This window comes from Eschscholzia californica, unplaced genomic scaffold (genome assembly GCF_041429995.1).
Source record: "Eschscholzia californica isolate CP2 unplaced genomic scaffold, dmEscCali1.0.p SCAF_1, whole genome shotgun sequence".
Taxonomy (NCBI): Eukaryota; Viridiplantae; Streptophyta; class Magnoliopsida; order Ranunculales; family Papaveraceae; genus Eschscholzia; species Eschscholzia californica.
Window position 1 is genome coordinate 18,376,595 of NW_028238198.1, and position 16,454 is coordinate 18,393,048.

A 16,454-nucleotide genomic window follows, 5' to 3' on the forward strand; every position below is an offset into this window, starting at 1 on the left:
GTATACATATATATATAGAGAGAAATGTACATAACAGTAAGAAGGAATGGACCAATTGGATGAATGAAAAATTCCTAGTAAAGGGTAGAACCTAAATCAACAAACTATTTCCCACAATCCTTCAATTCTCATCATTGTTATCTTAAATTGAACCAAAAAAACCCTATTTTTTTCACGTTAAAGCACGAGGAGTCCAAAACCAATAATCACACAGGTGAGATATAGATAAATTTCAACCCATTAAGAGTAGGAAGTCCTCAATACTGATCTAGGGTTTCATTTTAAAAAGTATGAAACGGTTCAGAATTGGGTAATCAAAACAACACTATTCCAAAAACAAGAAGTTTAAGAGGTCGTTGGATCTTCTTACTAATAAGTGTGTTCCGCCCTGGATGACTAACCGAGGAAGAAACTAATTGAAGAGGTAAGAGAGTAGTGAGAGAATTATTAAAGGAGCAACCTTTTTCTGCCTTAACCTTAGTTAGTTTTTTTTGAGGTTCAGAAATACAAAAAGGGAGAAAGTTTGAGTGAATAAAGAAACCCTCAAAATATAGGGGGAAGTAGAGGCTGATGTACATCCAATTGGATCTTCAGAGCTTGAAGATCAGAGGACAATGTTTAATCAAGTCGATTTTTGGATTAAAAAAAAAAATATATTTGTGAGTTAATATTTATTGACTATATCTTTATTCTCGGAGAATTTTTCTCATTCCCTGATGTTCAAATTTATCTACAACCACCTCGACTAATCTTGAACAACCAAATACAACGAAAGAAAAATTGGGGAAAATCTACCATGTGAGTTATGTTTCTTCCATGGCCATGGAGAAATTGGAAGGATCTAATACAAAATTTAATTTTCAAAACTTGCTGTGCCACTGCCACCTATTTCCAAAATTAGTTTTATTTTGACTCCCTAATTGTTATTGATTCACCAAAATGACCCAACATCTTCCAAAATAGCCCCCTAATAAAGTGGTAGTGAGGGAAGATGGTAAACCCTTAATCATGAAGATGGTTGCGAGGAAAGGGACAGTGCCGGAGAAGGTTTGAAAACAGCATGATGATGATGGAAGAAAAACCGGCAGAACGGATCAGAGAACATTCTTCAATCAGGTAGACTCAAACATTAGGGTTTCATTTTGGTTTCTTAACACTGTCAAAACCCTAATAACTCGGTAGAAAACATTTTTCTCAATTTTGATTGCACTAATTGTTCATACAAACCAAAGAACTTTCTTACAAACTTAGGTTTGCTTTAAGTTTCTTGGAACCATATAGGAGATGCCATTTGATTTTTGAAATCCACACAACTTGGTGGTTTTCATGGAGATCACCTAATAAAGGGTATAATTGAGCTTTCTGAAGAGAATTGGGTACTGATTTTCAGTTAAAAATGTCAAATTTAATCTTTCATTTAGAAAATATAAGTGAGTGAATATCGACTCCGTAAGTTTTTGAGCTAATAGCAATGGTATTTCGCTTTGCAGTTGCTGCGAATTACAAACGAATCGGGCTTAGTTGTTGTTGTGGCGCATTTGGCGATTTGCGTATGTGCATCTCGACGAGGAGTCCTCAAAGTCTAATACTTTTTCTACATTGGATGTGATCGGGCGGTTGTGATGTGTCTTCATCCATCAGCTATGATCTTATATGATGATTATACATGGTTTAATAGCTCGATTGGATTGGATTTGATGCTATCCAATCCGACATAGCCGCATCTGTGGAGATGAACGTTTTCAAGGTTGATTAGATATTGTAGGTTTGACTGCAAGCAAAGACAATTAGTATTCGCCTCCAAGATCCATGGCTCAAGCATCACAAGAATCCATCTAACACCAGCAGCAGGTATCCCATCCACTATAAAAACCTTTTAATCCAGTTTTACAGATCCATCTTAGGTATGATTATACACTTAATAACTACCAGAATACTATATTTGCTCTCCAGAACAAAAGGATTTTATTTCAGTTAAAATTATGTTAGATTATCTTTGTTAATTAAGGAAAGACTATCTTAGTATTCAGTGTTAGGGGTGAGCATATATTGGACCAAACTAAACTGGGTAGCTTTTTTCTGCCGATCCAGATCGAACTAAATTGATTTGGCACGACCTTTAGCTTGAACACTTGCTCTCAAACCACAACAACCAATCATATGCTATACTAGTTCATGACATGGCTTCTTTGAGCATTATCAAGACCTATTGACATAATCCACAAGCACAACACCCTGGTCCAGAAAAGATCATCCTTCCTTAGACAAACATTCTAAACCTTGTACACCAATATATTGTTTTTACGTATTGAAAACTAATATTTCATCACAAGATTAAATTTGGTTGTTTAACTCTGTTATATATCGTTATTATACATAAAGTTTTACATTTGTAACTTGTTAAGTTTATAACAATGATCTAAAAAACATACTAGTAATGTTCTACTAAGGGATGTAATAAGAAAGTGCAGTTATTACTAATTTTCAGTGATTTGATATACAGATAGATTCATTTATGTTGTCCCAACCGTTTCGTGGTTTATTTCTCATTTGCTATTAGTAAAAAATTGATTTAAACATCTTATAGGAGGCAAAGGAGACTACTAGGGAGGTTTATGACTTAAACTGAATTGATTAGACAACGACACTTCAAGTAATGCTTTAAAGTGGAGGTGAAGATGATGGTGATCCAAAGTTCAGAGTGGTGGTGGTCAACAATTGAATCTCCATTGATGGAGGTTTATCGAGATTGAAAAAGAGAGAAACTGATTGAGAGAACACAAGAAGTCCCAACATCTCTTTCTTTTCTTTTACGTTTCGACATATGGTTGTATAAGGCCTTTTGGCCACTGGATTTCCTCGTAAAGTGACTACTTTCAATCTCACAATGGCTTTCGTCAAACATCAATATTTCGAAACGAGACTTCATTTTGTACTCGAAACATAAGATGTTATTCTCTTTCAGCTTATGATCCTCCACAAATTCACGCCACCCGTTTCTCAGAAAGAGATTATCGTCAGTTCTTGCCAACTCAACATTCCAGATATTGTCACTTGGCCCTTTTAGCTCCACAGTCTCTGAGAGTTTATTTTTCATTTTCTCTACAAACTTCTTTGGAAATTCCTGCATATACGCAATGTCAACATAACAAACTTAAGCGTCAAGATTATATAATGTACGACTAATTGAATTGGATCTTATAGTGAAGAAACTTACGAGTTGGAGATGGGGATTCTTGGGTAGAACTACTATGAAACGCAACGACTTGAACTTATTCCAGTATATGAGTTGATCTTGATCTGCAACGTCTGATTGATGGCTAAGTTGGGAAGCCGAAGTTCGTGATTGCTTCATCTTTGCTTTCTTCAGTTCAATTCTAGTGGATCTCCTCCCTTGGACTGTCCAATTACGTACCTCAAACTGTTCATGTTCGTTTGATTCTTCAGATGTGCTATCATCAATATATGCATCATCGATCTCTTCAGATGTGCTGTCATCGATATATGCATCATCGATATCTTCAGATGTGCTATCATCAATATATGCATCATCGATCTCTTTAGATGTGCTATCATCAATATATGCATCATCGATCTCTTTAGATGTGCTATCATCAATATATTCATCATCGATCTTTGCGACAGAAAGAGAAAGCAAAGAGACATAACAATTAAATTTAAGGGCAAACATGGAATATAAGATAGTTACTTCGTGGTGAATAAATGGAATCTTAAAAAGGAGGGTCAAATGCCTTATTGGACTAAGGGGCAAAAAGAAGATGGTAGTGAGGGAAGACCCAGTAGATGAGATGGGAGTGAGCATTATGATGGAAGAGCAACCGCCAGAAACAGATTGAGTACATTCTTCAATCAGGTAAGTAGGACTTTGTTTTGGTTTCTTAACACTGTAAAAACCCTAACTTGATAGAAAACATTCTTCTCATTTGTTCATACAAACTCAATAACCTTATTATGGAGTTAGTTTTTCTTGGAACCATATAGAAGATGTTATTTGATATTAAAAAACCATACACTTGGTGGTTTTCGTGGAAATCACTAATAAAGGGTACATGTGAGATCTCTGAAGAGAATTGGATACTGATTTTCAGTTCAAAATGTCAAATTTAATCTTTCATTTATATATTATGAGTGAGCGAATACTGATTTTCCTAAAGTGTTTGAGCTAATAGCAACGGTGTTTCGCTTTATAGGTGTTGCGAGTTACAGAGGACTTAGGCTTAGTTACTTTTGTGGTGCACTTCGCAATTTTGGTATGTGCATCTCCTCAAGGACTCCTCAACGTCTAATACTTTTTCTATGTTCAGGTGTGATCGGGCAGTTGTGATGTGCTTTTATCCATCAGCTGTGATCTTATATGATGATTATACATGGTCTAATAGCTCGGTTGGATTGTAATTGATGCCGTCCAATCCGACATAGCCGCATTTGTGGAGATGAACGTTTTCAAGGTTGATTAGATAGCGTAGATTGACTGCAAACAAAGACAATGAGTATTTGTCTCCAAGAACCAAGGCCCAAGCATCGGAAGACTCCATCTAACACTAGCCACAGGTATGCGTCCACTATAAAAACCATTTTAATCCAGTTTTATTATACGCTTAATACCTATCAAAATACTATCTTTGCTCTCTGGAACAAATAGATTTTATTTCAGTTAAAATTATGTTAGATTATCTTCGTTAATTAAGAAAAGACTATGTTAGTATTTAGTGTCAGGGGTGAGCATAAATTGGACCGAACGAAATCAAACTGGTTTGCTTTTCTGCCAAACCCCAATTGATTTGGTATAACTTCAGCTTGAACACTTTGCACTCAAACCGCAATGACCAAGAGATCATCTTTCCTTAGACAGACATTCTAAAGCTTGTGCACCAGTGTATTGTTTTTACGTATTGAAAACTAATATTTTATCACAAGATTAAATTTGGTTGTTTAACTCTGTTATATATCGTTATAATACTTAGAGTTTTTACGTTTGGTACTTGTTAAGTTTATAACAATGATCTAAACTACATATTAGTAATGTACTACTGACAGAGGTAAATCAGAGAAGTGCGGTTATTACTAATTTTCAGTGATTCGATATAGATAGATTCATTTATTTGTCCCAATCGCTTCATGTTTTATTTCTATTTTGCTATTAGTAAGAAATTCATGTAAACAACTAATAAGAGGCAATGGAACAACTAGGGAGGTTTAGGGTCCTTAAAGTAAATTGAGAAGGCAACAACATGTCAAGTAATAGAGTGGTGAAGATGATTGTGATGCAAAATTCGGAGTGGTGGTGGTCAAACAATTGAACCTCCAGAGATGGAGGTTCATTGAGATTGGGAGAAAAATAGAGAAACGGGGTGAGAGAAACATAAGAAAGAGAAAAGAATTAAATTTAAGGACAAACCTGCAATGTAAGAAAGTTACCTCATACTCATAATAATTCAATTGTCTCCTAACTTAACTTTGTTAGGCTCTTGAACCACCCGTGTAGCGCTATACCCATCAGATGCAGCTAATGTTGCCTTACGCATAGCTACCTACCTCTTGTTTGCCCACTTTGGTTTCTCATTTGTGAGAATTCAAATATAAAAATTAGAACAGAAATTTTTTAGATTTATGGCGATGATTACAAAACATAATAGTAATTTACTACAAACAGGTAAATCAGAAAAGTTTTGTTATTACTATTTTTCAGTGATTTAGTATGGACAGATTCATTTATATTTTGCTGAATCATTTCATGTTTTATTTCTATTCGGGTATCCGTAAGAAGTTGATTAGATATATTCATTAAAATTTAGCAACTAGAAATACCATTTTTATATAGAAATTATATTTACTAATTGATATATTCTTTTTTTTTTGTATTCAATCATTAGTTATTTCTTCATTCACTAAGGCCAAAATAAAAATGAAACTTCATCCTAAAATAACATTTTTGTAAAAGGAGGGGGATTCACCAATAATCAACCTATGTACATGTCTCTCTTCTGTTGCATAACTTAGAAATTAGAAGACATTTACGCATAGAGAAAAATGATAATACATCAATTTATGTTTCATGAAGATCGATTTTATATTATCCCTAACGTAAGTAGTTTTTGCTGTGATTTTTTTTTAAAATCACCGATGCAAAGTGAGTTTCTTATCTTTATTTTTCTTTCTCACCCGTGTATATTTTTTAACTTTAACATCCTCTTACACAAGTAATCTACGTACGTAAAATACATAATGAAAGTGTTCGTGCCGGAGGTATGGGTTATATGTAGTTAAATAACACTTCAAGGTGGTGGTTGTGTTGCAAAATTCAAGAGTAGTGGTGGTCAAAGGATTGGACCTCCATTAATGAAGGTTCATTGTGCTTGGGAGGAGAGAGAGAGAGAGAGGGAGAGAAAACGGGTTGAGAGAAAGCGTAAGCAAGAGAAAGCAAAGAGACATAACAATTATTTTTAAGGGCTAACATGGAATGTAAGAAAGTTACATTCGTGGTGAATAAATGGAATCTTAGAAAAAAGGTCAAATGGCATATTTGGACATGGACTAACTAGGGGCCAAAAGGTCTACTTGTCATAAGCAAGGGCGCACACCCAATAAGATATGATGAGAGCTAACAAAGTGGCACCATATATAGCCATTGTTATGGAACACACATGTGGCGTCCAGTTACAACGAACTTCTCTCTCGCTGTTTGCTATCATTGGATTCCCTATATCTTCGTTGTGTGCGTTCAATTAGTACATCAAGCTGTTACTTTTGTATTGGTTGGTGAATTTGGTCAATCGTTTTACGACCGGGGCAATGTGTCTTCATCTCCTCAAGTCTTGACTTCATTTGAATGAGGTTGTTTATGGGGTTTCACGATTTCCTATACATCCGATCGGGTGCTATAATTCTTCTTGTGGTCTTTGGCTCTAAATAGTAAAAATGTGATTACCAATTAAATGTAGAAAAAGTTATTTATAGGTTACGTAATATCGAAACGCTCAAGTTTATTAGCAAAAACATGTTCAACTAAAGATTGATGTGAGTCTTTGAGCCATTATAGGAAATAATTAATCCTGTCCTAAGCTTCTATTCCGATTTCTAAGGGAGTAAGCATTTAGAGATAAACATGGGAACAAATAACGCTTATTCCTATCTCAAAAACGAGAATAATTGATGGTAATTAGTAAAGAAAATAGAAATATAATGGGATTCTTGTTAGTTTCTATGCTAGGCTTTCCTCAATGTGGCCTTACGACCCATTCAAGAGGATTAAATTCATGTAATCTTTCTTCCGAACATTAGAACTGAAAGATCCCAACTCTAGTGCTACATTTCACTGTGAGTAAAGAGTCCCCACCAGATAACCTGTCTTATTGTGTAAGTTATGGATACATAAAATCGGGGCCGACCTAAGTATTTGGGAGGCTCCAAGAGAGTTAAAAATTGGGGCCTTATATAAGGCATGCTTGAAAAAATTGAATAAGATTTCAAGACTGAGCTACCTTAAATCATGTTATACGTTTGTTTAGATTGGAATATAACTTCTATTTCAAGACTCGCATAAAAAATCCAAAACATGAGGCCCTTTATTATGTTGGGCCCAAATCAGCCGCTTCGGTGACTTTGGGCCCTGGCCCCCTGCTTAACATAACCTTCCAGAATATTCTCCTGGTCAACACCGGTCCAACCTAGCTTCGAAATGTCCGCCTGTGACCTTTGATGTTGTATTATATATATGCATATCACACTATTGTTAGAGAGAATCCAATCGTTAATGAAAACCTTGTTTACTTTCAAATAGTAGCAGAAAGGGGAAGATCTTTTGAAAATCAAGCAAGGTACCAAGTTGTTCGTTTAACTATCAGAGTTATCACTTAGTAGAAATTGGGTGGGGAAGGTTCAAGCGTGGTTTTCTAGTTTCTTTGTATATCTCTTTGATATCAAGCAGAATTGGTAAAATTATTGATTTCATATCCAGATCTTATTTTATTTGTTTTTGTTTATTAATTTGTCTAAATAATTTAGGATTGTTTGTGTTTCGAAAGAGATTGTGTAGTGGAAATGAGAGAGGGAAAGTGTCTGGGTAAAATCGATTGAAATGAAACATTATCTTTGAGAAATTAGGGACTATTTACATTCTGTCATGTCTTTCTTTTGGGCAATAGTTTAGGATCGTCAAGATTTTTTTTTAGGTTTTCTACGAGAAGGGGAAATTGCAGATTAAGAAATAAAGAGTTGGAAATTGGATATGAGATTTCAATTTTGGATGGATTTGGTCTTTGGAACTTTCAGTATTGAGAATCATTGGAACAAAATAATTTGTGAAGAGTAGGAAGCGTGAAATGAAGTATTGCCATTGAATTCAAGAAAACATTTACTTATGGGAATCTCGCTTAGAAAAACATGTTTCAAGTTTCAACTTCACGATTTCATGATAAATTGGGATTAAATCTTGATGTTGGTTAGAGAGATATACATGATTCAGTATTTCATTATATTTTTCATTCTATACCTTTTTTGTTTATATGGGTCACTATCTTTATCTGGAATTTTTTGTTCGTACTAATGACATCAAGATTCATTTGGCAGTAGGAAGGCCGGAGATAGAGATGATGAGAGACAGGGATGAGCAAGTTGGTTTGGCTAAGATACGGACCTGTACTAAGTGCCGTAAGTCTGGTCATAATAGGTCAACCTGCAAGGCTGTACCAGCAAAGGTAGCTGCTGAAGGTATGCTATATTTTTATGACATTGTATGTTAATAATATGCTTGATATATATTATGTGTTCGTTTATTAGGGATGGTGAGTCCACCTCCATATTCACGTAATATGATAATTCAGTTACTTAATAAGTTTGAGTTCTTCGAGAAAATGGTTGCTGCTGAAGGTATGCTATATTTTCATGATGTTGTATGTTAATAATATGCTTGATATATTTATGTGTTCGTTTATTAGGGATAGTGAGTCCACCTCCATATTCACGTAATGTGAAAATGGCCGCTTGGTATGGTCGATGGTTGAATTTCCACTGTTAGCGTAAAAAGGAGAAATAAAAAGAAACCAAGTGCTAGCAGTGGGAGACTATTACTGGAATGGGCCACACTCCATTCATCTGCATAAGTATAAAACAAGCAACTCCCTCTGTGATGAGAATCAAGTTCTCTTAAGTCTCAAGGGCAAACCATTTGAGGATTAAAAGTTACTTCAGTTTCTTTTACTAGAACTTGTTGCTTTATTAGGATTGGGTTCTATCGGCCATGAAATTTGTAGTTCTTAAAAAGAGAGTTTTTGGAGGTCGTTGTGTTGGTAATGTTTTAATATCTAAATATAGTCTTAGGGTAAATAGATACCTTGAACTGTAAGTTTTACTAGTTTTGGTGTGTTTTTAAAGTTTTTTGATCGGTTATCTATTCAAGTATTAATTTTTAGTTATCCATTGATCCTGATTAATTACGTTTGCTTTTTTGTTTGAAATTTACGAGTTATATCTCTTCTCCTATAGTCTGGTTGACTTCCTATTTATTTTAAACTGTAATTCGCTGGAAATTCTTCTCACGTAATTAATCAGATCAATGTATAACTGGAAGTCTTCGCTGGAGATTCTTCCTACATGTTCGAGCTTTTAGAGAAAATAGCCTTTTTGACATGACTCTGTTTTACAGGTCGAAGGGAAATTGGTGCGCGTGAATCTCGAGGAAGAGGTTTTCAATATACATCTGAAGAAATTAATGGTGGATATATTGATGATAGCACATCTGAAGAGATGGATGATTCATATATTGAGGATAGCACATCTGAAGAGATTGATGATGCGTATCTTGATGATAGCACATCTGAAGAGGTCGATGATGCCTATGTTGATGATAGCACATCTGAAGAGATCGATGTTGCCTATATTGATGATAACACATCAGAAGAATCTAGCAAACATGAACAGTTTGAGGTATGTAATTGGACAGTCCGAGGGAGGAGATCTACTAGGATTGAACTGAAGAAAGCAAGGATGAAACAATCGTCAGCTTTAGCTTCCCGACTTAGCCATCGATCAGATTTAGCCGATCAACTCATATACTGGAATAAGTTCAAGTCATTGCGTTTCATAGCAGTTCTACCCAAGAATCCCCATCTCCAACTTGTAAGTTTCTTCACTATAAGATCCACTTCAATTAGTCGTACATCATATAATCTTGACCTTCTGAAAGAGTTATTCATCCTGGAAACCGACAGAAGGAGCAACACAGAGAGCTATCTGTGGAAGGACCACAAGTACTAGCAAGTCGAGCTGCGAAAACACAACCAATAGCTTCTGTCCGTGCAATAGTGGAAGCAGAAATGAGCGCAGGTCAAATATTATTCTTTCTTATTTACTGTATACAAATATATTTGAAGTTTCTGATTGATTCTTTCAATGAAAATGTTTCAGATGAAGAAGTATATGTGGAACCAAAGCCTAAATATCCGAAACGTTCTGTATCGAGCAGAGGAGATGTAAGTGAAGGCAAAAAAAGCAGTCCCAAAAAAAGAAGTCTCAAAAAAAGAGTTGCAGCAGCATACGAAGAAAGTAATAAGCCACACTTTGTAGTAATCATGTGTGAGACGCATGTATCTCGCAGATTCTGTTTGGTGAGCTTCTCAGTTTCTACTTCATTCTTTGAAATACTTTTACCCGACTATGTACAAATTGACTATTCTGCAGATGCTTGCTTTTTCACTTGTGTAGTCAAACAACCCGATAACTACGTTAGTTACTCGAGACTCAGGTTGGGCTCAGTCTTGGGCCCGGTGGCACTGCCGTGCCCAAGCTAAGTTGAACAAACTCTGCTCAAATTCACCTCTATTATTAGTGTAATTAGGGAAAGGATTGCCTTGGTCTCAGTCCCCGGAGTCGAACTACTTAGTGTCTCTTTGGGAAGAGACCATGGTTTAACAACAAGTAACATATATGATTAGAGATATGTTAATGAAACTACGATTTCTGATCATAACCTCATTATGCAGACAATCCCAACAAGCTTCGCGGAGGAGTACCTTTTTAGCGAAAGTACAGAAATAAACCTTACCGTTGATGGAAAGACATGGAGTTTCAATTACAAACTCTACAAAAACAATACTTGTGTAGTCATTGTGGGTTCAAGGTGGGCTGATTTTGTCAAGAAGAACAGTTTGGAGTTGGGAGATGTCTGTGCCTTTGAACCTTCTAAGCAAATACAGCAGAGAACAGCAGAGTTGAAGGTTACAATCTTCCGGGTTGTCGAAGTGCTTACCCCGCTTATGATGTGGAAAAGAATTAATGGAGCTAGGAATGGAAAGAAGGCCACTTGATGTCAGAAGATTGAAAAAATGAGTTGTTACTTATTTTATGACTTAAAAGTGGAACCTTTTTATTTATGTGTTTTGACTTGTTGAAATGTTTAAAACAATTTTTCTATGGAACTTGGTTTGAACTCTGTTTCTTAGATTTGAATATTTGTTGTTTATGGTATAATTGATTCAGTGATGGAACTCAGCATGTCACCTAGCCGACTTACAATAATAATTAATTCTGGCCTTCTTTTTATTTGGAAATCAATATGTTTGAACAATTTTTTTTCTGAGCTGCCATAGAGAGACCATGGAATAGAACAGCTTGTTGTTATTTTTTTCTCGTAACAGGTAGAATTGTTTATCTAGAGCAAATGATACGTAGTTTCATTCAGTGTCTTTTCGACACTAATAAATATTAAGATGTTATAGGGAGACGTTATAGTGACACTGTCCGCTTGACACTTCTCGGCCTTATGGTTTTAAAAGAACTTACTAGAGAAGGGTGTTTAATTTCTTAAGATAAACATCACACTTCATCTCAGCACCAGACTTTCGATGGATAACAACCTTTGCCATTCGGTGGTTTATGTAGGTAGAGAGAAATAATTGTCTTTTCATTATGTAGTTAACTCTTCTGCTAGAGTTGTTATGTCAATCAAGTCCACCATTTTCAGTCGGGGATTGCTGATTAGGTACTTTAAGAATTTATCTTTGGGTTTTTTTTTTGCTAAACTTGGAGCCTGTAATTTCTAATATGTAAAGTTTCCCTATTTCCGATAATTTTGTAGTTTTTGCTTTCGTGCTTCAGCACTCGGCTAACATATACTATTCTTTTTCTCAAAAAAGAGAAAGAATTGAACTCCTTCAAGATGACCCACTCACTATAGACTTCCTAATTTTATTTTTCTTGATAGTGGGGTGCCGGTAAGTGGTAACTGGCCGACCAACAACCTTTCTTTGATGAACATAGATACGACAATGGAGCAATTTAGGAAGCTAGTCACTTTTAAGCGGCTATTTTTGTGAATTAGTCGTCGTTTGAGCCCCAAAATAAAACTAAAAAACCACAAATATTTGGATAACTGATAAGAATGAAAAAGACAGAAATCACACATACTCCTATCCCGCCATGTTTATATCTCTATATACAGATAGTATGCTAAGAAGAAAGTAAAATCGTCCAATATAATTGTAATTCGATAATGTATGTTAAGAACCCCTACCTAGGGGTGAAAATTTGGGCTGAGAAACCCAAATCCTTACTAGTATATCTTACAGAGCCCATAAGTTATGATGGATATTCGAAACCTTCGTATTGGCTAACCTAGCTAGCTTGCGGTGCACCACAGTGCCTGCCTGGTGACGTCCCAACAGTATTAGTAGCTTGTACTCACATACCAGTAGGCAGTAGCTTGAATGACGTAGCACTAATTTACTGCCCATAAATAAGGTGGGGGTAGTGGATAGGGATTTAGAAGGACATTCGTGGACAAAATGTCTCGTAGACATTTCGAGACATTTGTCTGTAGACAAAATGTGTTTATAGACATTTCAAGACATTTGTCTGTAGACAAAATGTGTTTATAGACATTTCAAGACATTTGATTCATGGACAAAATGTCTTTATGGACATTTCAAGACATTTGGTTTATAGACAAAATGTTTTGGAGACATTTCAACATATTGAATCCATGGACAAAATGTGTAGTGGATATTATTATTGTTACTTTATTATTATTATTATTATTATTATTGTTATCATTATTATTATTAATATTATTATTATTATTATTATTATTATTATTATTATTATTATTATTATTATTATCTCATCATGGATGACAATTGGTAGGCATTTATTATTTTAGTATTATCATTATTGTCTAACCATACAAAATAATATAATTTGTACTCTCATCATGGATGACAATTGGTAGGCATTTATTATTTTAGTATTATCATTATTGTCTAACCATACAAAATAATATAATTTGTACTCATATTTTAAAAATATATTTTTCGAGTTTTGTGGACATCTGTGGATATCTGAGGACATTTATGGACAATTAGTGGACATTTATTTATTTAATTTTATCATTATCGTTTAATCATATGAAATAATATATTTGAACCACTATTTCAAAAATATATTTTTCGACTTTGGTAGCCATCCGTAGATATCTGTGAACATTGATGGACAATTGGTAAATATGTATTATTTTATATAGTATACTAATATATTAATATAATAATATAATAATAATATAATATAGTAAATATGATAATAATATCATTATTACTATAATATAATATAATAATATAATAATATAGTAACATATAATAAGATAATAATAATATAACATAGTAATATAATAATAAGATAATATTATAATAATATAATAATAGTATAATATAGTAATGACAATAATATCATTATTACTATAATAAAGTATTATAATAATTAATATTTTTATATATTATTTATTATAAATTATTTAATATAATTTGATAATAATAATTATTTTTATCTTTCTTAATGAAATGTTCACAAGTGTCTTCCATATTTTGAGAGACATTTTCTCTCCAAAAGCTCTCCAAATTTACACTAAGGGTCTGTTTGATAGGCAATTTTCTCGGAGAAAAGGGAAACTTTTTCCCAAACAATGATATTTTTAGGTGTTTGGTTGCCAGTTTAGAGAAAGTGTAAGATGCCCTCACGTGACCTTCTTTTTCTCATATTTCCCCAAAAACAGGGAATCTCTTGACCCATCTTTTATTAGAGAAAGATTTTCTCCTAACACGTCTCTTCTGCCAACAACCTACTATTAAACCCTTCTGCCATTTTCAACAAAAGAAATTAAAGAGAAGAAAAGACAAATAATCTCTTCATGTAATCAGTCTATATTGATTAATTTTGGTGATATGAAATCAATCTTCATTGATAAATCGCCATGAATGAATCAATTGACATGAATGAATCAAATGTCGTGAATCAATTTCCATGAATGAATCAATTGCCATGAATCAATTCTAGATATATATAGAGTAGGAGCCTATGTAGAAAGTTGTCTGATGAAGTTGGTGATGGGAGTTCATATTTGTTTCACCAAAATAAGTTGAATGGGGCATTCTCTTCTCCTCCTCCCACTCTCTCTCTCCTTGTAAGTATTTATTTTGAGTATTGAATTCTTATGATTCTGTGTTACATCGGATATACAACTAGAATCATTTATAAAAATGGAAGTTTAAGGTGAATCTAAGTATTAATCTTTGATGATGCTATGTTTGATCTTGATCATTCCCCTCAAAATGATTATCATCAAAGATTAATAATAGTGGGAAAGCCTTCAGCTTTTGTTTATAGAGAAGATGATGAAAAAAGAAAAGAAGAAAGGTTCAATCGACTTCAAACAATTTGAGGTTCAATCATAAGTATTCAGAATTTGTGATGCCCATAAACCCATGTGCATATTGTTTTCCAAAATCTTACTAGGTTGAATTGATACTCTGTTTATCTGAACCATTTAGAGCTCCAAATCATCAATGGAGGTCATTACTGCTCAACCAATGAAGAAAAACAGATGAGGACCCAGGCTAAGACGTTCTCAATATTAAAGAGGTCTTAAATTTTATGGAAGAATAGGTTGTTAAGAGTCTGGCACACTTGGTCTCTCTTTGGATAAATGGGAGAACCCTTCCTATACTTTTGCATCACTTACATACATCTTACAAGCAAAATGGGAATAATTCTTTTGTGAACAAAACGGTAGAAATTGCAAAAATTAGAAAGTTGGAATTTCTTTTTACCTTAACGAACCAAACAGTAAAAAATTTGAAAATATTAATGGAGAAAATGATTCTCGAAGAAAATGTTTCTCGGAGTAAATATTTCCCTATTTTTTTTCTTTTCCACCCATTGCTATCAAACACAACCTAAAATGTCCTCACATGTCTCCAAAACCAATTTGTCTTGAAATGTCCTTAATTTCGTGACTCTAACGAATACCACAGACATTTCAGGACATTTGAAATGTCTCAAACGAATAACACGGACATTTGGAGACATTTTAAATGTCCCCAACCAATAACACAGACATTTGGAGACATTTAAAATGTCTCGAACCAATAACACAGATTTTGAGGGACATTGTCATGTCCCTCCAAATCCCCAACCACTACCCCCCCCTAAGCCAGCTTGCTTCTACGTGGCCCCCTGTATTCTAGTCTACTGGTTAGTAGTTAAAAGGCCTTTTACATTCCTAGGTTCGATTCCCCCACGGAAGGCGGGTTATTATAAGTATAAATAATGTAGTTAGTATGTCGGGCTTTAGGTATCTTTCATGTCGTTGGGCTCCAGACCTCTTTAATTATAAATTTAACTTGGACGGTTGTCGTGCTTATCAAATCTTCATGATGCATCAATGTCACATATAACGTAGATCGTGGTCAATTTCTCAAAGAAAAAAAAGGATCTAGAGTACACTCTAATTACCATGGACCTGTCACATTGTATGGTGATCGATCTTAATAAAGGAGATGTCCTTCGATCAAGGTTGCAATGCGATCAACTTGTCGGATATGAAAATTGATGAAGAAGATCATCAAGTCCGGTTGATTTAGGGGTCGTGGAGTTTAAGCTAGAAACCAACCATGATCGTCGAATTACTTCGTAATTCGCGGCTAACTTCAACCGGATCCTACAACGGGTTACACATAAGAGTGTCAATTTGATCAAATGATATGACTAGTGGGAGTGAGATATAACCATGGGAGTGTCCCATAAACATATCTCATAGGCCTAAAGAGAAATTAGACAAAGATAGTACAAAAAACCCAAAAACGGGGGTTGATGCCTAAACCGATTGGAGCACTTTTAGGGCTCAGATTGGGCTGAAAATTGGAGGGTCGGTTCCTCGTATTAGGAACATTAAATCTGCCAATTTTGGCTGGGTTTGGACGTCACCTCCTCAAGGAATTGAGAAAATATCAACTAGTTGTTATTTTCGGCAATTTCCTTAAATCTTATTCTAAAGGGTCTTTTAGGAACCTAATTGGAGGTGGATTCTTATTAGGGTTCTATATAAAGACTCTTAGGACAGAGAATAAGGTGTGAAATTTCTCTCTAAGCTTTCGTACTCTACCATATCA

The 16,454-nt window shown here is 34.6% G+C and overlaps 1 protein-coding gene across 4 annotated transcripts in view; it reads left to right on the forward strand.

Moving 5' to 3' along the window:
* The first annotated feature begins 767 nt into the window (after positions 1 to 767).
* LOC147564824 (B3 domain-containing transcription factor VRN1-like) overlaps positions 768 to 16,454 on the forward strand; it is a 61,395-nt gene continuing 45,708 nt past the window's right edge. Inside the window, exons 1-9 of one of the 4 annotated variants that reach the window (XM_086650256.1) lie at positions 768 to 1,116; positions 1,491 to 1,851; positions 2,588 to 3,874; positions 4,326 to 4,572; positions 8,590 to 8,730; positions 9,665 to 10,137; positions 10,230 to 10,344; positions 10,426 to 10,625; positions 11,001 to 11,567. In XM_086650256.1, the coding sequence (XP_086506382.1) occupies positions 8,610 to 8,730; positions 9,665 to 10,137; positions 10,230 to 10,344; positions 10,426 to 10,625; positions 11,001 to 11,324 (1,233 nt within the window). In that variant the 5' untranslated portion in view covers positions 768 to 1,116; positions 1,491 to 1,851; positions 2,588 to 3,874; positions 4,326 to 4,572; positions 8,590 to 8,609 and the 3' untranslated portion in view covers positions 11,325 to 11,567. Of the gene's footprint in view, positions 1,117 to 1,490; positions 1,852 to 2,587; positions 3,875 to 4,325; positions 4,573 to 8,589; positions 8,731 to 9,664; positions 10,138 to 10,229; positions 10,345 to 10,425; positions 10,626 to 11,000; positions 11,568 to 16,454 lie in introns of those variants that run through there. The other 3 variants (XR_015228153.1, XM_086650220.1, XM_086650213.1) reach the window with 3 other exon arrangements.